Here is a 21688-nt window from a genome sequence, read left to right as displayed (position 1 = left end):
ATTTGAAAAAAGGGACAAAAGATTACATCTTCCTAAGGGATTCAGGCATATACCCAGAGTGACACTTAAAGCTACCATAGTATTATTCATGGGTTTTTTAAAAAATAAAATAAAATAAAATAAAATTCCTTATATACAGGTCATTTTAATGTGCTTAATGTTAATTCCTTTGTGTTATAGTTGTAAACTCAGAAGATTGCAGTCTGAAACAAAAGTAGGATTCTGTTCATCTTTATGTAAAGCTAACACTTTACACATTTCTTCTAAACTAACCCTGCTTTCACATATTCCCTCCTTGGGGTGCAGGCCGCATTATCAGAAACCAAAATGGTTGGTTTCTGAAATAGAGAGTTGAGAAATCTTTGCACATTGGAGTGTGCAAAGATTTTTCAACTCTTATTTCAGGAACCAACCATTTTTTGAACTTGTACCTTTTATCTTCCCAACTATTCCCATTTTTGTGATAACAGTACTTCACCAATGATGAGTTAAAGAGGGACTGAAATGAAATCAACCACTCTAGAGTTGGTTATTCAAACTGTGTGGAACAAAGAATGTGGCGCTCTTAACATATGCCTCTACGAAAGCCATTAAAGTAACAAAATTTATGCCTCCTGAAGACTGATGCTACAAACTACTAATAAACTGTATTAGGGTTCAATTGTTCATCTTATCAACCATTTATTTCCACTAGATCACCATTCCATTCTGCAGACCAAAGACAACACATATAGACAAACAGACAAAAATGTTACATATACAACATGTATACAAACTGTCAGAATAAAATGAAAAAATAAAAGGCTCAAAGGCTCAGATTTGAAATTAGCATACTTTTAAAATACAGCCTGCTAAGCCAAGCAAACAATTTAGCAGACATCCTGAATACAGATATTAAATTCCCCCTAAACTTTTTTTTTCTCCCTTTAATTTGCTATTTAGGATATGACTTGACACGCAACACCCTCTTTCCTCAATGCAGAAGAATTGTGGAATTAATAATCCAGCCCGTTTCTGATGCACAGTTTTATATTCTGAACCATTTTCCTTACATTTCCCTTAATACTATAGTTGCATATTCATTGGTATATTCTCCTTTAACTGCTGTCACTTAAATTGTCATGCAGAACAGGGCAAATCAGGGTCAGTTTATGTAAGCGGTATCTCTCTGAAGAACTTCATCAGTCTTTATTTCAATGCATTATGCAAAAAAACTTGACATTAAGAGAGCCTTAACTGACAGCAAATGAAATCAATCACTAAATCACTAAGCCATAATAAACTCCCTTGCAGATCAGCCTTCCTTCTCCAGACCTCCACCTTAGCACCCCATCAAATTATATTCTTCTCCCCCCCCCCCCAAAAAAAGCTGACAGTTCCATTGCCAAGTCCAATATTACTACGTTATAAAATTTCACCTAAATGTTTGACTTTCAAAACTATATATTAAGGACAAGAAAAGAAACCCAGAATCAACACAGGCTGCTTGAGACAGGTAGCCTTAAAAGGCGAGGATTGGTACAGGCAGTTAAGAGGCAAACACAACTGGATCTGTCCTTAGTCAAAGGCAAGACTGAAAAAGTTCATTCCTCAACCTTTTCAAGTCTGTTAAGTCAATATTCTCACATTGATTTTTAAGGAGCTTCAACAGTGACCTTAGTTGCTCATTTCCACATGCAAAAACATTCTGTCAAAAATAGACCTCTTCCCCGTTTAAGCCTCAAAAGAAAGCTTTTGTAACTCATGGGGCAACTTTCGACTTTTCTCTACATGGAAGTATTTAATATAACTTGCTGCTTATGTCAAAGTGCAATGTAACTTTCACCTGTATGATCCTGATCACTTCAAAACCCTATTTATTTATTTATTTATTTATTTATTTATTTATTTATTTATTTATTTATTTATTTATTTATTTATTTATTAATTAATGGGATTTATATCCCGCCCTATCTCCCGAGGGACTCAGGGAGGCTAACAACATCAAAACTTAAAGGTCTCTGTACAGTAAATTAAAAAATAAAATTTGAAATAAATTAAAATAAATTAAAGAATAAAGTTAGAATTGTAAATATAATTAAAATCCCTGTCAGTCTAGGTCAGCCAGGTGGAAAAGGAGTGTTTTGAGGCCGCGGCGAAAGGACTGGAGATCTTGGGCCATCCGAAGCTCAGGGGGGAGCTGGTTCCACAGGGCTGGCGCTCCCACAGAGAAGGCTCTTCCCCTGGGGGTCGCAAGCCGACATTGTCTAGCCGACGGTACCCTGAGGAGGCCTTCTCTGTGTGAGCGTACTGGGCGATGGGAATTCGTTCCCGGCAGCAGATGGTCCTGCAAGTATCCTGGGCCTAAGCCATGTAGGGCTTTAAAGGTAAGAACCAGCACCTTAAATCTCACCCAGAGGGCAACCGGTAGCCAATGCAGCTCACGCAGTAGTTGATTTCTATCAGTATCTCTCTTTCTCTAGCACCCTATTTCTTTATTGCTTTCTCTATCTCTATCTAAAATACCAAGTTTCCCCGAAAGTAAGGCCTACCCTGAAAATAAGCCCTAGTTTGATTTTGGGGGTGGGCCTAATATAAGCCCTACTCCAAAATAAGCCCTAGTTTGGGGGTGAGGCACACACTTAAAAATCAAGCTAAGGCGGGGTAGGGGTGTGGATCTGCCCCACGTGGCCTGCACCCACTTACCTTTCAGCCAGGCCTCGCCTCGCTGGCCTAGTTCTTCTGTGGCGTCTTCTGGAGCCAGGCCTGCATTTCTCAGTCTCAGGCCTTTCTGGAAGGCCACTGCAGCCGAGAACTGAGCTATGGATTGAATCCATAACTCGATACTCAGCTGCATAGGCCTTCCGGAAAGGCCTGACTGCAAAATGCAGGCCAGAATGCAGCTGCAAAATGAAACTGCTCCTTCGGCCCCAGAAGAAGTGGACCTGCTGAGTGGGACTGTCAGTGCCGGAGGTCAATAAGACATCGCTCGAAAATAAGACCTGGTGCCTCTTTTGGAGGCAAAAAAAATTAAAAAAGACCCGGTCTTATTTTTGAGGAAACATGGGTAAATCCCTGGAAATGTGTAGTATCACTGCTACAATGCAGTTGAATATAGTCATATATCATATGTTTAAATATAAACATATATCAAATCAGTACAGTTGATTCAATGCATTAGCAGTAACACGTGATACTATATATATGTTTTATATATTGTTATTTATAATGCTGTGTACTGTCCCATGCACTGTATAGGCAGACAAAAACGTTATATATGAACAAAGTCACATAGACTGCAAAAATTTTAAATAAGTGATTAAAAAAGGGAGGTAAGTGCCTCCCCTCAACTAGTACTTCATCCTCAAAGCAGCAAAGCGGAAAATTATAGTTTATTTTGCAGACAAACCTAGCTAGTTAGCAGCAGCAGCAGCTCAATAACTTTGGCTGATCTCAAAAGGCCAAGTAAGGCTAGACTGAAAAGACAAAGGAAAAAGACAATGGGAAACCGTTCCCATTTTATGGTCCAAAAAACAACATGAATATATCCACAAAACCAGCAAGAGTTGAGCTTGGCTCTAGAAGACTTTATCTTTTGTCCTTGTATCAAATTATACTCTTTGTCCATTACGTAATCATCCTTTCCCCCCCCCCCCCATTTTAATCTGATGCCAAGAACTGGACTTGCAAACTGTCTCCGCCGGTGTTTCTTAACCTTGGCAACCTAAAGAGGTGTGGTCCACGCATCTTAAAGTTGCTAAGGCTGAGAAGCACTGGTCTACACTTAAAGCTTGTAAGCCGCCCTGAGTCTTCGGAGAAGGGCAGGATATAAATGGAATAAAAATAAATAAAATAAAGTACGGTCTTTCCCAGCCCCACCCCAAACATATATAAAATAAACATTGTATCCCTTTCCAAAAGCCCAGCACAATGTAGAAGAAAATCAAACACCCTATGACACAGTGATCAATCCAGTAACATCTCTTAGAAGAAAAACAACCACTTCCACCCCATTTTCCCCCTTAATTTCCCCCCATTTTAAAAATGCTCCAAGAATGCCAGAAACCAAACTTTGGCAAGGAAGCAATTTTGCACAGGATAGGTGGTCCCGTCAAATATATTGGTCCTAGGTTATTTAGAGCTTTCTGGGTCAATACCTATAATTGTGCTTGGAAAGAGGGGGAATTCATGCAGATTAATTTGCGCGGAATAGCGTTCTCTTGATGCCAGAGACCAGTGAAACAATCTCATTGTAGATCGGTTTAGAAGGCACCGGAGAGAGATACAAATCACGAATGCTTTGGGACCTAACAATATTGTATTTATACCTTCAGCAAGAATAAATTGTCTTAAAACTGTCCAGGGGTGAGGAGACAGTCTATGGGCTTCAGATCTGCTCCACAGTGTTGATCTGTGTATTTTGCATGTCTGCACACCGTAGGTTTGAATGGAAAATAATAAGTGCTACCACCTAGAAAAAGCACTTCTATTTGCCTTCAAAAGTCTTGTAGAGTACGTTTTCTAAGAGGCGGTATTTGCCACAATGTTCCGAACAGACAAGAAACAACATAATTATCTTTGTATTTGTAGATAGATATTTTCCCTTGGGTCCTGAATGCTTATTTTCGCAGACCTGCTAAGGCTATCGAAAGAAGCAGAAAATGCAGCAGGAACGTAACATTTCATGTTGCATTTATTTTTTGCCCAATTGATTAGAAGAGCAATCTTTTGCTTCTGTGTACAGTGCGATATGATACGCCCTGACTAGATCATACATGGATGCATAATTTACATATAATAAATGGGAGGACGTAAGCCCTTTATAAATTTATAATGATCATACTCTATCCCTCAAAAACAGTGTCAACACTTCCTTCTGCTACTATAAAACTAGCAACACCCTCCTTCTTTTGCTGCAGCAGTTTTCAGACAAAAACAACAACAGCAAGAGGGCACACTGGTAAACTGTAGGTACTTTACATGTTATCTGTCTACACTTGCTACAACTCCTGAGCGTAAGTAAGCAAAATGAAGCTTCTCCTCACCTTCCCAGTTTTTAGATTTAGATTTAGATTACATTTTATACAGGAGCATTCTACTCAAGGACAGCAAACATTAAAAGAAGGTGCTGAAAAGAATAATGTGGGGTCAGACAGCTACATTAAGCTACACTGAGGCGGGATAGCAGAGTATCAAAAAAAGGCAGACACAAGGGAAAGTCTAATCTACTAAATTTTGTCTTCGAGTTGCAGTCACAACCGAGACCAGAATTTTGAGCTACACCCACTTGTACGAACTTTTATGCAACGGTTGTTAAGTGAATCACTGCGGCTGTTAAGTGAATTGTGAAGTCGTTAAATGACTCCCGTCGACACTGCTTGTCAGGATCTGGTGCGAAGGTCGCAAATGTGACCCGGGGAGGCTGCAACTGTTGTAAAGACATGCGGATTGCCAAGCGCCTAAAGTATGATCATACGACCATAGGGACACCATGATGGTCACAAGCACAAGGACCAATCACAAGTCACATTTTTATTGACATCCGGCCACTGAACAAATGGTTGTAAATTGAAGACTACCTGAACTTGGTATATGATTACACTGATTACAGTTGATAGGGATCATTGATGCCTGCCCATCTTGGCACTTTGTTCAGTTTTCATATTATAACATGCCAATAACAAAGTAATTCCATCATTCACTGCATTATTTATTAATATTCTATTAATTTGAAGATTCTTTGTTACATACATTGATGACATTCCATCCTCCCGTATGACACCAGATTTTTAAATATTCTTGAGCTGCAGTATTTCTGGCATTGCTGAATGACTGATCATGATATTTTCATCATAAACAACATTTTACCTCTGTCACAACCAGCAGACTATCTTCTACAGCAGGAAAGAGTAAGATTCCCAACTGCACCTCTATCCGCATTTATTTGGGAACATCTTTGAAGTAAACATGTATATTAACTTTGTGTAACAAGAAAACTTAGCTCGGGAAAGTCTAAACCATGGGTAGGCAACCTCGCTCTTTTATGACTCAGGGACGTCAACTCCCAGAATTCCTGTCAGCTATGCTGACTCAGGAATTCTGGGAGTTGACGTCCATGAGTCATAAAAGAGCCGAGGTTGCCTACCCCTGGTCTAAATCAAACTTGGCTCTGCTTCAATATGTTAACTGAGCTCTATGTAGTTTGGGATTGAGAGGGGTACCCAGTGCAGTTGTTTTTCCCGAAATGTTTCACAAAATGGCAACAATTGTTAAATTGCATTTAAATCCCAAGCAAAATAAACAAATATAGCACTGGGGGTGTCTACGCAGAGCCTCAGTCATCCCATTCGTGGATGTCCCAAAGGTGCTTTTTCAAAAGGCAACTGGACTGTGTTTTTTCTTGAAGACGTTTCGCTTCTCATCCCAGAAGCTTCAGGGAACTGAAGAGGCTTCTGGGATGAGAAGTGAAACATCTTCAAGCAAAAAGAAAGCCCAGCTGTCTTCTGAAAAAGCACCCTTGGGATAGCGGTGGGGAAGAATGGTCTATGAGTCATGGAGAATATAATGATTAAACAAATGAGAGACATTTTGAATATTGTAGGATCTTTTTCTCTCACAAATCCCATCTATACTCTACATACCTCACCCTACTTATATCTGAGAAGCCTGAAGCGAATTTCATGAACAATTTTACATTTTCAATTACCAGTTTGGCCTAGGCCAGGGGTAGGCAACCTTGGCTCTTTGAGTCATAAAAGAGCCGAGGTTGCCTACCCCTGGCCTAGTGGTTAAGAGACCAAGCTAGAAACCCCTTAGCCATGGAAGCCGGCAGGGTGTCCATGAATTAGTCCCTGTCTCTTAGTCCAATTCCACTCACAGGGTTGTTATAGGGAAAATAGGAGTATTATGCATGTTCGCTTTCTCTTTTTCTAGTGAAGACCGGACTTTGAAAATGAAGTTGTTTCCTATGTACACTAGAAATTTTGGTTTCATGGTCACTTTGCAGGAGAATGGGAAACTGCCCTTCAGATGCTGTTGGACAATAATTCCCATAATCCTGACCACCTGGGTTGGTTGATATTGATGGAAGTTGTAAATTAATAATATCCAGAATGCCAAAGGGTCTTTATTCTTGCTCAGTATACTGGGAGTATTGAAAATGGATAGTATATAAAATGGGTTAAGTGAGACCATACTAGTAGTTGGCCATTTGGAGACCATTTGTCATGCAATAGTTGATAATCAAAGTACCGCTATAGTCCAATCCCAGAGCAAGTATGTGTGTTGAGGGAGGCCAATGACTCAGTAAAATGTGGGCAAGCTGTGGGTGCTTCAGTGCTACTGGCTGTTGCTGCCCTCTGCTGCAGTCACGTGGTCTTCCTTTTCAATGTGACAGTTTTCCAACCTCTGGTGCATTCCCCAAACCATGCACCTCCCCAACCCGCATGCCTCTCCTGACCCATGCGGAATTCCCCCATGTATCCTTCCCAACCTGTGCCACCTCAACTGTGATCCCAGACCCACACAGCGCTTCTTGCCCACTCCCCAAAATCCTCAGGCACCCTATCTATCCTGTGCCACCTCTGCAAACATCGTCTCCAGACAGCATGGCACCTCTCACACACCGCGATTGCCCCATGCACTCCTGATCTGCTCCAACCCGTGTGCTCTTTGCAAACCACCCAGACCTCTTGCTCACCCCCATGTAGCATTCCTGAACTGCAGCCCTGCGCACCCCTTCGCTTCCTCTCCTGCCCAGCAGAAGCTACCCGCCTGCTGGCTTTGCATTTCCCTACTCCTGCTGTCTTCCCCACTGATTTCCTCCTACAAGCTTCCAACAAAATAAATAAGGAAGCTGGCAGGGAGGGAGGGAGGGAGGGAGGGAGGGAAGAAAGGAAGGAAGGAAGGAAGGAAGGAAGGAAGGAAGGAAGGAAGGAAGGAAGGAAGGAAGGAAGGAAGGAAGGAAGGAAGGAAGGAAGGAAGGAAGGGAGTAGCAGCAGCCAAAAAAGCTAACACAATCCTTGATTGTATAAACAGAAGCACAGAATCAAAATCACATGAAGTATTGGTACCGCTTTATAAATCTTTAATAAGACCACACCTTGAATACTGTGCCTAGTTTTGGTCCACCACATTACAAAAAAGATGGCGAGACTTTGGAAAAAGTACAAAAAAGAGCAACTAAAATGATTAAGGGCCTGGAGGCAAAAACATGTGTTGAACGGTTGCAGGAAATGGGCATGGCCAGTCTAGAGGAAAGAAGGACTAGGGGCGACATGATAGCAGTATTCCAGTATTTGAGGGGCTGCCACAAAGAAGAGGGGAACAACCTATTTTCCAAAGCACCAGTAGGCAAGACAAGAAACAATGGATGGAAACTAATCAAGGAGAAAAGCAACCTGGAATTAAGGATAAACTTCCCAACAGTGAGGACAATTAACCAGTGGAACAGCTTGCCTTCAGACGTTTTGGGTACTTCATCACTGGAAGTTTTTAAGAAAAGACTGGACAGTCACCTGTCTGAAATGGTGTAGGGCAGACATGTCAAACACAAGGCCCGGGGGCCAGATCCGGCCCGCGAAATGGTTTCTTGTGGCCTGCGAAGCCATCCTGGAAACAGTGAGGGAACGGCCCCCGCTGCCTTGGCCCTGGCCCAGAGACCCTCCTTCTGCCAGAGACCCTCAGATCTGTCCCACTCCTGCCCAGACCCCCATAGGCACCCTTGATGCGAACGATGTAGAGCTGGCCATGCCCACCCAGTAGGCCATATGCACTCTAGCCATGCCCACCCAGCAGGCCACACCCACCCTGGCGCTACCCACCCGGCCCCTTGAGGGCAACCGCAATGCTGATGCGGCCCTCAATGAAATTGAGTTTGACACCCCTGGTGTAGGGTCTCCTGCTTGAGCAGGGGGCTGGACTAGAAGACCTCCATGGTCCCTTCCAGCTCTATTCTGATTGATTGGTTTCTGAGGCTCCTTGCCAGCTCCTGCCAAGAAAACTCAATGGACAAATCAACAGGAAATCAAAAGTCACTCCCACTGCTTTTTTTTTGCCTATCCATGGTCATTTTGTTTCTGAACGTGAAGACAAACGAAATGCAATAACATAAACAATAAAAATGAATTTCAGAAAAACTGGATATACAAATACATTGAATAGCTATTACGTGAGAAGAGATGTTGGCCTAAGACTAAGGAGTCTGGAAAAGTCTCTCATTCTTTAATCCAATTTACCTCACGATAGTCGTTAGGGGAAAAAACGGGAGGGAGTGCTACGTATGCTACCTTCGGTTCTTTGTAGAATTCAAACCAACCAACCAACCCAACAAGCTAGCTATGAGATAGTGAGGAGGAGTTCATGTATGCACGGTACAAAAATAACAAGCACAAAATATAATCAATATGTAATGATTGTTTTCTCCTCTTTATATAATTTAGACATCAATCATATACACACATACATTTGAAATATACCAGAAGTAATAGGGTCAATATATATGCTGTCACCTCAGAAAAGAAATGTACGTATTCTTCAGCAATATGGCCATTGCCATCTATGGAGTCAGCTGCTGGGAAGTGAAACAAATATTCAGACTTTGTACCGATGTGCTAGCAGAAAGGAAACGACTTCCACCTCCAAATAAATACATGGTTACAAGTTGGTACAAATGCAAATGTTTTTGTTCCTTTCTTCCTATGCCTGAATTTTAATGGATTATTTCATTTTAAAAAGAAATAGCTTGTTGCGGATAACTTGTTGTCAGACCTAGTTTGGGACTCAACTGATTATAACCACTTGCAAGATAGATCTAAATATTTTGGTATTATCCAAGAAATGTCACACATTTCCGCATTAGGTCTCTTCCCAAAGGAATATTTTTTGCCGCACTATTTTTCTGCTTGTAACCACAATTCGTCTAGCAAATGGACATAGGCTTGTAGAACAAGTAAGGACAACTTCAGATCAGGATATAATTGTACAAATGGCGTGGACTGTGTTATTCAGATCATTTCACAATAATGCCATGACACATATGCCATGATATTCCATCCCCACCCCACCGATATCCACAAAAAAGATGTTTGCTCGGGCACAAAATGCCCGAGTTTTATTAACTTAGTTTTAGTAACAGTTTTAGTACTATGCCTATGGAAAGATAAATCCATTAACACAAACACTTTCTCTTGGATCATTCTGAATAAACAGGAAAAGAAGGAGGAAGCTGCATTTTAAGGAGCGCTATTTTCTGATTAAACACTTTGACATCTACAGTACACCCATCCTGTCATCAGACCGTGACAGAAAGTGTTATTCAGAAAGCACCTAAAAAGATTTTTTTAAAAAAATAAAATAAAAACCCTAGAATCTTTGTCAGCATTTGAACAACTCTAGTTGGCATTAACCATCAGTCACTGTGATGCATCTCACACTCATTTTATTTCTCTCACGTGACACAATGCCGATGAACACCTGTGACATCGGTAAGAGCAACTTGTTTCTATTTCTCACTCCCTTGGAATATTTTTGGATTTATTCTTCCCAAAAGAGAGAGAGAGAGAGAGAGAGAGAGAGAGAGAGAAGAGAGAGACACTAAGCCAGACTCTTTCCCTTGTAGTCACCCTTGAATATATATTATGCATACTTTTCTTTGCTGAAGCATTTGCTCGGTACCTGAATAGCCCATTTAGAATGCAAAAATGTGTAGATAGATAGATAGATAGATAGATAGATAGATAGATAGATAGATAGAGATATAGATAGATATATTTTCCTAACAAAATGATTTGCTTTAAGCAGTAGTTAGAAACCACATTTCTCAATCTTTGTCAGATACCTTATGGAAACCCGTTTATTTCTAGCATGGGTTGGGTTAACGTTTTGGGACATTTGCCGGTGAAGAAAGGTTACGGAAGACTCTGACCTGGAATGGTATAACCTCTGGCCCGCCTTTCAGCCCTTCCATTGCAAAAGTCTCCAGGTGCAGCTTAGGCAGCTGCAGGGCGAAGTCATTCCTGCCTGCTGTAGTCCATGACAGCGAGATCTGATCTCTGACCTAAAAGGGGGAAAAAAAACAGTATCAATGGTAATTCCCCTTCAGACACATTAACTGGGATGAAGTGGGTCCCCTTGAGTCCACTGAGTGGACTTGCATTGATCGCTGGACCTGAAATCCATGAATAAATTTAGGACTAATTGATTTTTCGTTGCAAATAAATCTCTAATTCAGAGTGCTGGGGGAGAATGTTAAGGAGAAAAAGCTTCCTCCGCTCTAGACTGAAATGAGGTAGGAAAAGAAAGTCACTTAAGGCTCTTGGTTCAAGTGGAGCAGCACACAACTCTACGGGGTCTAGATTTAAGACTGGGCTCAGATGCCCAGTAAGATGGATGCTCTCGTCACATTAATTTCAGCAAACATGGCACCAGTGAACCTCTCTCTCTCTTTTTTTGGAAGTTCTCACGTTCACGTAAATGTCTTATTCTCATCAAAGAAAACACTTTTGAGTTACAGTATTTAAACCGCGATGTAGCAAAATCAGATTAGATAATGGAAATATTTCTAAGACCTCCCCCCAGTTGCATCACAGCTAATAAGGAGTAGTCGTAAGTGTCTGTGGAAACACTAAGGTCAAATATGAAGTATTTTAACCAAGACAAATTTTTTTAAAAAAAATTCTGAAAGGGAGAAAAAGAAAACGCACATTTCCCCCCCCCCCAACGCCAAGTAATCGGGTTTTAAAATATTTCAGTGTTTAAGAAACAACAAAACACACAGCACCGTAAATGAGACTGATCCTCCATGTACTCATGTGGAGCACTACAATCTTATGCAATTGGTATTGTACTGCCACCTTCTGTTAAGGTGAGCAATACCTTCACTCATCTATAAAAATACAATGGGCAATATTTATAGTTTTTGATTCCTAGTGTCTACCTAGACAAAATCAGATTCTATGCATAAAAACTAGAGAATATGTCTATTAAGATAGGGTGCTGAATATCACAGAAGATCTTCCAGTAATACCAGGAGAAAAAAAATCCACCTACATCTTGGCTTAAGTAGGCTCATTTCCAGCAGCCAGAAAGCTGAAAACATTTATTTATTTCTACTTGTAAGTAACAAGTATCAGTACTACATGTGAATTCTAAACTATAGATTAAACAGATTATCTCAACATTTTTTAAAAAAACAACAGCATTATTGCCCAAAGTTAATTAGCGTGCTTTGAACTAATCATTGAAATTAAGTAGATTTCGATGGATTTTAACAAAACCGCACAAGATTTTTAAAAAATGGACACAGAAATGTGGACATTGCTCATCTCCGTCATCCTTGAGGAGAAAAGGACCGAAGATTCAGAGGGTCATAACTTATGATGACTTTGGAACGCAAATAACAAGGCTTCTTCCTTCCAAACAGATAGTGCTGTGTTATACATACATGTTATCTTTTCATTTTATTAGGGAGGAAGTCAGTTGCTGCACACGTGATTTTTGTCTTCTTCTTCGTTTGCAAACTCTAACACTCCAGCAATTAAACTGAACTGTACAATCCTGTATCTCAGAGGCAATATGCAGCAGAATTGTTTTAGAATGGAAAGAGAGATATAAATCGCCCCAGCCACATTCTACTGCCCTGGTAGTAATTGATGCAACAGTTTACTATGTAAACATTAACACAGTCGAAAAACGACTGCTGCATTCCACATTTATAAGAGCCTTCTGGATCTACATATCCTGCACCCTAGTCCATGGGAATAGGGAGTCTTACATTTCCCTGGCTGATGTAAAGAATTCCTGTCAATACCTCTAAGCTGTCAAAGTATGCCCTATAATGCAATTTTTATAACGGTGTGGGCCTTTCACACATTTCTATCTGCAGGTTTAGGGTAGAGAGTCTAGAGTCTAGAAGAACAAAAAGCATCTCTTGGGCCTTCTACGGTATATATAATTTTGTCCAGATAGTCATCTTGTCTAATGTAGTACAAATGTCATTTTACTGTATCTATAATAATGCATTATCACACTTGAATTGTTATAGGCTATATATGTTAGCTTTTCATTTTCTCATTGTAGCCAATGTGCACCCAGATAAAATAAAACGCTAATGTGGATTAAGGTTCTAAGAATTTATCAACATCAAACCACCAGTGTTTTGCCTTCTACCCTTCTGAACCATAGTCAATAGATCTAAATATTTTACTGCACCCTGGCCAATTCATTGTTTGATGTTTAAAAACGCACCCGGAATCAAAGAAAATTTATTAAATTTGAGCCCCCAAATGAGATACTATTAGCTTTGAAAGTCAAGTTTAACTGCGATATTGATGATTCTCTTTTTTCTGTGACAAAATTCACCAGGGAAACCCCTGATGTCAAAGTACCAAAGCAGATTGCTAATACGGAAGGAGGAGGGGAGGAACAGCGCAAACGAGAAGAGGGGGTGAGGAGAGAGAGAGAGAGAGAGAGAGAGAGAGAGATAAACAATGTAGATGCTGTAGAGATACAACAGTAGCAGGGCCAAGTCCTTTCACCTCTACTTATTTCTGCTTTGGTCCTTTGCCGTTAGGTTATAACAATAAATTGGACAGTAAAAGAAGGAAGTTATCCTTAAAATGCAGTATAAGGCTAGGTCATCAGCCAAAAGGAATGTAAATGTTCCTTAGATGTAAAACTGCAGAAGTCCAAGTATTTATCCTAATATTTTAATTATTTTAGACAGAATGGGCTGCATTGTGTCTCTCCTTCCTTCCTTCCCTTAATTACTTAACAAGGGGGGGGGGGTTGTCCTGATTATTTTTGATGTTATTTATTAAACTCAAACCTCAAATCCCCCTTAAGAGAAAGAGAAATGCTTCAGTTATACATAATGCTCCTTTTTCCCTAGCTCACACCGAGTGTCTGATTTTCAAACTGCAGTTGGGGACTGTGATTTTGGAATACGGCTATTATTTATTTAATAATATTTCTATACCGCCCTTCTCCCTGAGGACTCAGGGCGGTTCACAGGGCAAGAATAAAATACAAAGTTACAAATATTAAAAGGAAATTAAATAATTGCCCAATTTTAAAACAATTGATGTGTTACAATTATAAAACCCCAAAGATACAATACAAGAATAAGAAACCCCACCAATCCCCCATCAGGCTAGGCCGGCTTGTACAAACAAAAACGTCTTCAGATCGCGACGAAAGGAGCGAAGATCGGACGCCATCCGGAGCTCTACCGGTAACTGATTCCATAGTTCCGGAGCGCCCACAGAGAAGGATCTCCCCCTGGGGGCCACCAATCGACATTCTCTGATCGGTGGCACCCTGAGGAGACCCTCTCTGTGGGAACGCACAGGGCGCAGGGAGATTGATGCCGGCAGCAGGTGTTCCCTGAGGTACTCCGGACCCCTGCCATGTAGGGCTTTAAACACCATTACTAGTACCTTGACATAGGCATGAATTCACAAGGACGGCTAGCATTGTCACTGTTGTACAGGAGAAGGATTTTTTTTCCTGCTTTCCTTCCTGACGTGCTAGGTCCCCATGTGAAAGTTTTGTTGTTGTTGTTTTAATAGGAAGATACATTTCCATTCTGTGAGCATTCTTTCCTGCAGTCTGGAATGTTATAGCACAGCTCAAGGAAAAAGTAAGATATTTGAGGTTTTACAATTCCACTAACTAATGCCCACTAATTCAGTGTACTTACAAAAGAATATCCCCTACACACATTTTCCCATAGTGTCGATGTGTAGCATAAAAGAAAGCACCAAAGTGTTTGGTCAAAGTCTGGCAAGCTGCGCACAAGCTGTAAATTTTCAAGGACTTCAAAGCTACGAGAAGATAGGACGCTGTACATGTGTCCTTTCTGTCTGAGGTTGAAAATGATCCCCTCAAAACTGTGCGAAACTGTACAAAAGAAACTATGGAATGAATGGGCTCTACATACATCCCCTAAAGTACTGGGGGGGGTTGGTTTCTACACAAAGAAAAAAAAATATTTTCTTCTAAAGAAGACAAGGTGCTTCCCAACTTGGATGGGAATATGCTGTGAAGGAAACTGCAGACCTTAGTCTGATCTTTCTTTAGGATTTCCAGAATACGAATGTGGTCAGTACAAAGCTAAACTGCCAACTTTTTTCTCCAGACATCTAAAATCTGCAAATATCTTCTAAAATGTAGAAGACCAAGGCTTATTAATGTCCTGTCTGAAGATTCTATTTTTTATTGTGAACTCAGATTAAAGTTTCCATGCATCCAAACTTATGTAGAAGTATTTAGAAACAGAGTTATTGGTTTATTTCTGTTGTACAAAGCGTGCTATCCTGAGACAGTATATAGACACCCATGCAGTGGTGGGATTCAGCCAGTTCGAACTGGTTAGCTAATTTTTTTGTTGCCCAGGCCCAGAATGGACTTCCGGAAGCGGCATTTATTTATTTTTATTTTATTTTAATTCCATTTATATCCCGCCCTTCTCTGAAGACTCAGGGCGGCTTACAATCTAAGCACAAATCAATGTGCTTAGCAATAGCCTTCATTCTATGTGTATGCCTGCTTCCACACAGAGAACTGGTTGTTCACATAGTAACAGAGTGAGCGCATATTACTCGTCCCAGCTTCTGCCAACCTAGCAGTTTGAAAGCACGTAAAAATGCAAGTAGAAAAATAGGGACCACTATGGTGGGAAGGTAACAGCGTTCCGTGCGCCTTTGGCGTCCAGTCATGCCGGCCACATGACCACGGAGAAGTCCTCGGACAAGCGCTGGCTCTTCGGCTTTGAAACGGAGATGAGCACCGGCCCCTAGAGTTGGAAACGACTAGCACGCATGTGCGGGGGAACCTTTACCTTTACCTTTTATTACACCCCTGGTGGTGGTGGTGAAGGGAAAGAGGTAAAAAGTGAAACCATCTAAACATATACGTTCATTCATTCACAAACCAGTTGTTAGGTGTGACACAATTTTTTTTAATTGATGAATCAGGTCACACGTGTGGAAAAGGAATCGATATATAAGAGCACGAATATATTCAAAGGTAGCACTGGAGAAGAAATTCCCCAAAGTGTATTTGCTTCTAATTTCTACATTTTGGAAACAGAGGCAGTTTTCTGGGGGAACTGAGATGAGACTCTTGGTGAGAGGGAATAAAGGTGTCAAAAGTTAGCTTGTAATTAAAATTGTCTATTTCATGGTGCATCTGGGAACATTTTCCGGATGATTTATGCAAACAGATACAATAAAGGCAGATTTGTCTGCAGTAGATATGATAGGCATGGGAATTTTGCATATGTAGCCATTGCTCAAATCCTTTCTCTTCGCTGTGATTTTTTTTTAAAAAAAGAACCCCAGTTTGTACAAATACTATAAAAATATAAAATATTTTTTATATGGAGGAAACAATAAGAAACTACCATTCCACACTGCTATTACTTATGTCCAACTGGTCTGGGATGCTTCCTCCCTTGTCAGAAGGTCTTGCCCAATGCAACACAGCAACAGGACAGTGCATGGAGGCCATGGTGAGTAGGCCATTTTCCCCATAGCAAGCCACTCAAAGAATGATTAAAAGCAGGTGCCTGAATGATCTTGTTTTCCTTCACAACCTCCTCTGCCATTCTTTTAAGACTATAACCTTAAAAGTCAAGAGAATCTGGATTTTATCATCCTAAATAACCCTTTAGCTCCTTGATGGGAGCTTTCCCAGCTGAATGGTGGGGCATGGATGCTAGGAAGAAAAGAGAAAGGCAAGGTTATTTTTTTTTTGAGCAATGTATAAAAATGGGGGTTTTATAATGAAAACTAAAGACAAAGGACATTCCACTGAAAGCTCTGGGGATCACAGGCTAACTTGGAATGATACCACTATGGCTCAGAAATCCACTACACACGATGGTGCTACGAAGCAAAGCAATAAATATGCAGAGGCTGCAGTTTTAAAAATGGGCTGTTTTCAGTGTTCCCGCTCTCACATTTTAACTGAGTTTTAAAAACACATACAGCATCCGTTTCCACAAATTGCCATCTTGCTATTAAAGGAGAAAATTCCTAACGGTGAGAGCAATCAACCAATGGAATAGCTTGCCTTCAGAAGTTGTGGGTGCTCCTTCACTGGAAGCTTTCAAAAAGAGACTGGACAATCATTCGTCTGAAATGGTATAGGGCAGGGGTAGGAAACCTTGGCTCTTTTATGACTCGTGGACTTCAACTCCCAGAATTCCTGAGCCAGCTATGCTATGCGGGCTCAGGAATTCTGGGAGTTGAAGTCCATGAGTCATAAAAGAGCCAAGGTTGCCTACCCCTGGTATAGGGTCTCCTGTTTGAGCAGGGGGCTGGGCTAGACGACCTCCAAGGTCCCTTACAACTCTATTATTCAATGTTCTAAAAGAGTGACAGAAGAGTTCTATATACAGAAGCCAGATCTGTTTGGCAGGATAAAATTTTAATCATCAGTAACCTCAGTGTTAGTTCTCTAAACTCATCAGAAAGTCAACACGGCTCATTCCACCTACAGGTGTGAAGCAAATCTCAAGTGAGAACAAAACTCAAAATACTGGACACAGGGAAAATCTGATGATGGGGAGGAGTGGACAGCTATCATAATGATTAAATGCCAAAATATATTAAATATTGTGCTCCAAATTAGGAAAAATTAAGGAAGGTTAAGGCTCCCCCCCAGAATCAGTATAGATTCTTTAATGATCACAGCAACCATGACAATATTGCAATATGTTATTGGCCCAACAAAAATTGAAGACATACTCTTGATTTTTTTTTTTTGCTCAGCCAGGTAGAATAATAGTGGATCAAGAGGGAGAGAGTTTTCATTAATTGTTCAAGTCAATTTGTTCAAGTCAACTTATAAAGGTTTTCCCAGTGGTCTCAAAGGCCAAAGTCCTATGTTATCACAAATCTCTTCCGAAATATCAATTAAGTTCAAAATATACAAATGAGACTATTAATTCTGTTTGCCAACAAAGTGCCTCTTAGTTTATTTCTTAGCTCAGTTGGAAGAATTATTTTTACTACAGAAGTGCTTTGTTTAATGTTACTGCTGTTTCATAGTAACTATAAAATTGCTTTTGTTTTCATTTCATTTTATTGCAGTCTCCCTGAAAGATGAAATGAAAATAAATGCAATTACTTTACAGACAGATTTCAGCATTTTAGAAAAAGTGAATTTCTGCACGCTAAAGTAAAGTTTAAAGTCTAACTAGTTGTAACAACCTAAATTTGTAAATCCCAATTCATTTTAGATGTTTATTTGTGTAAAATATCACAAGATGTTCTTCACAGATAAAAATAGGAAAAAAGTATTTTTTTAACACACACACACACACACACACACACACACACACACACACACAAGTATATATTAAACAGGAGACCTTTAAACTCATGCTTACCTCTTTCTCTTCAAGTGGTCACTCAAGTGCTTAAATTTGCCTGGATTTTGCCATGTATTTCGCTTTTTTAATCTCTTGCTCTGTTTCATTCCCCTTACTGCAAAACAATTTTGCCCCACTTCTAATTTTGTAGGTATTTCCTATTCATTTGAGTTAACACAGTAACTGTACCCAGAGATAATACTGTGCAATGTCTAAAACAATTATCTTGATTTACATACAGCATCTGATGACCACAATTCAGGTCAGGAAGGAATTGTTCTTTAGAAGAAATCAGCTATAAGTCTGTTGGGTTATTATCATCCCCTCTTTTAATTAAATGTGCTTAGGCAAAAACATTGCCTGAAACCTCTTAAGTATTTTGCTTAACTCATCTTTGCATCAAAGAGGCACTTTTGTCACCCTTTTTAAAACTTGCCTCCAGATAGTGACAAGTTCATTTGTAAGAGATTTGATATACAGTTGAGAATTTATTTGGTACTTGGAGTATGTTACTCCAGGGGGATGGTGTGAACTGGATGACCTCAGGTCTCTTCCAAATTTCCTATTCTACAGTGTACAGGTTTTACATTCTAGACCAGTCCAATCCAGCTTTCAATAATTCAAAAATATCCCAACGTGTTCAGTTAGACTTATTCCTAGGTCAGGATGTGTAGGATTGCAGTGGGAAAGTAGTATCACTGAATGATTCAGTCAATAGGCTGGGTTGTTGTTTTTTTAAAGAAAAAAGAAAAAAATGTATAAGAATAACAATGCAATCCTATACAAAACTTTGTGGGCATAGGTCTAATTGCAACTGATTGGATTTACTTCTGAGTAGACATACATATGCCTGTACTGTCAATGTTTCAGCCAGAATAAAAAGGAGAGTTTTCTATTATTTATCAATAGAAAATTCACTATAATTCTGTGAACATTTTCCTAGCATGTAAAACAGAGTATGCTAAAGTCTGAACTTAGCTTGATGAAAGAATAATTTGATCCAGGCCCTCTTAAGCAAACACTACACACTATGCCAAAGCTATTCTATATTTGTGGGATGTGCACAATAATTTGTCCCTGATGAACAGATTTCATTGACCTTGCGCTGGAAGTGAACCCATGTCTGGAGAAAATAACTGCATTAACTAATTTCACAGTACTCCACACAAGGATGTTTCCTCACTTAAGGCAAAGTATACAATACACAGGCATTAAAAAGAAAAGAAAACAAAAAAAAATCGTTTAGGTTTCAAAAAAAAAAATTAAATCAGAGAGGCTCTGGCATTAGTTACTTAAATTTGTCTCAGCTAAAACAGTTAAACACATGGATATGACATTCTTCAGTATCTTTATCTTTAGTTTGTCAAGGTTTTCAAATCCCTCCCGAGCTAGAGTGCCATTTTTAGCTTGGCTAGGTCAGAATGACACTGAACGATATGAGTGATGACACACTAGACAGCTATCTGGACAGAGATGTCATCAGCAAGCCAGCTGTGCTAACACCTGTATGTCCTACACAACTGATCCTTGGGAACACAGATCAAGAAAATCAGGTTATTGGGGATCTAAACAAAGAAGATGCTTAAAGTATTTGCAAAATAGCTCCCTAAACAACAAATAGGATTATTCAAAGGAAAGGGAGAAAATAATCTCTCAATGCAATCGGCACGAGGCTATTAAGATAAAGCAAGTGTTACAAATATTTTTTTCCATGGGATAATTTTAAGAATTAACAATAAAATATGCTTTCAAAATGTTGGAAAATGTTTGGTGTTTTTCCCTGTACCTTACTGGTGTGTTTCACTTGTGGCAAGTGCCAGGTTGGTAGGTCAAAGCCAAGAATAGGTTCAATCATCTAAGAACAGCCTCCAAAATCTGTCACTTTCCTGCCAGGATTGTCTGAACGCTGCATTTATATTTCCAGCCCAAGTAAAAACAAGGTCATAATTTTAAAAAAGAAAGGTACAATAAAAGGCATACCTAATTATAAGGGCACTCAGCTAACATGCTGTACCAGTAAACAGTGAATAACAATAAGTACATCTTTGCGTAATCCCAAATAAAGTTCCCTGGCCCTTCAATTTAAAACATTTTAATTTACTGAAAACTTTGATTGATTTGGATGTTCTGATCTACCTGTATTCACTATGGATAATTCAAGTCCTCAACACTGCTTCAAGGTTCAATACACCGCTAAAGATGCTAGTGGCACAAAATGAATACTAAAATAACACAACGGTGCCTCCATGCTGAGCACCAAACAACATTTCTGTTGATACAGCCATATTTGGTGGTGACCGTACTGCATTAAGATAAACAAACCTGGATTATGTGGTGTGAAAATCAGCAGAATTCTCAAAATATTCTCTGCTCGAGAACAGGAATCCTTGGGTTTTTAAATGAGTTGTTGTACCTGATTCTTCAAATGAAAAAACAAATCCCCATCTTAAGTAGACACAAGGCTTTAGTAAGAAAGACAAACGTGTGTGTTGACTCAGCCTTCCATCCTTCCGAGGTAGGTAAAATGAGGACCCAGATTGTTGGGGGCAATTAAGCTGACTTTGTAATAATGCCGCTTGGGGGCCCCGAAAGCCCTAATAAGCAGGCATATACATAGAATGAAGGCTATTGCTAAGCACATTGATTTGTGCTTTAGATTGTAAGCCGCCCTGAGTCTTCGGAGAAGGGCGGGATATAAATGGGATTAAAAGAAATAAAATAAATAAAAATATTCTTCTCCATGTTTTGATATCTGAATGGGCAGCGCCTCCTGATTTCAGACTGTGGCAAGTAACTTTTTCAAAGATGGACAAATAAAAACTCTCTTTGGGAAAGTAGATCCAATGTAAAGTGGGGATCACTGTTCACGAATCTTATTTCTGCCATTTCCATGCGTAATTAAGGTGACTCCCAACATATGTAATATCCAACACATACCTCCAACTTTACTTTCCATACTTTCCTTCTCTTAGATTTTATATTAGGAAAAATGACAGGGCCCCTGGGCAAAACAGATGCCAGTTTCAGCAGATATTCCCAATTACGTCAACAGTGAGAGCCGGTACAGAACCTCAGTTTGCTGTACAGACCATAAAACCATTTAAGATTTGGTACAAATCACGTACATCCTGGTTAAAACTCGTGCTGCTCTTCAATCCAGCCAGTCACTTGTTGAATACTGATCAACTTTTGTAAGATTATGTACAAAAGAGTAGTTTAGTTTAGTTTAGTTTATTAATATTTCTATACCGCCCTTCTCCCGAAGGACTCAGGGCGGTGAACAGGGCAAGAATAAAATGCAAAGTTACAAATATTAAAAGAAGATTAAATAAT

At 39.8% G+C, this 21688-nt stretch overlaps 1 protein-coding gene across 1 annotated transcript in view; it reads right to left on the bottom strand.

Moving 5' to 3' along the window:
- Positions 1-21688, bottom strand: part of CCDC171 (coiled-coil domain containing 171) — a 203669-nt gene that overhangs the window by 45987 nt on the left and 135994 nt on the right. Inside the window, exon 25 of the mRNA XM_081319831.1 lies at positions 10904-11035. Within this exon, the coding sequence (XP_081175957.1) occupies positions 10904-11035 (132 nt within the window). The remainder of the gene's footprint in view (positions 1-10903; positions 11036-21688) is intronic.

Source organism: Vipera berus (genome assembly GCF_964194415.1).
Source record: "Vipera berus genome assembly, chromosome: 2".
NCBI classification, from domain to species: Eukaryota; Metazoa; Chordata; class Lepidosauria; order Squamata; family Viperidae; genus Vipera; species Vipera berus.
Note: the sequence above shows the minus strand (reverse complement) of the source record. Positions and strands in the feature narration are given on the sequence as shown.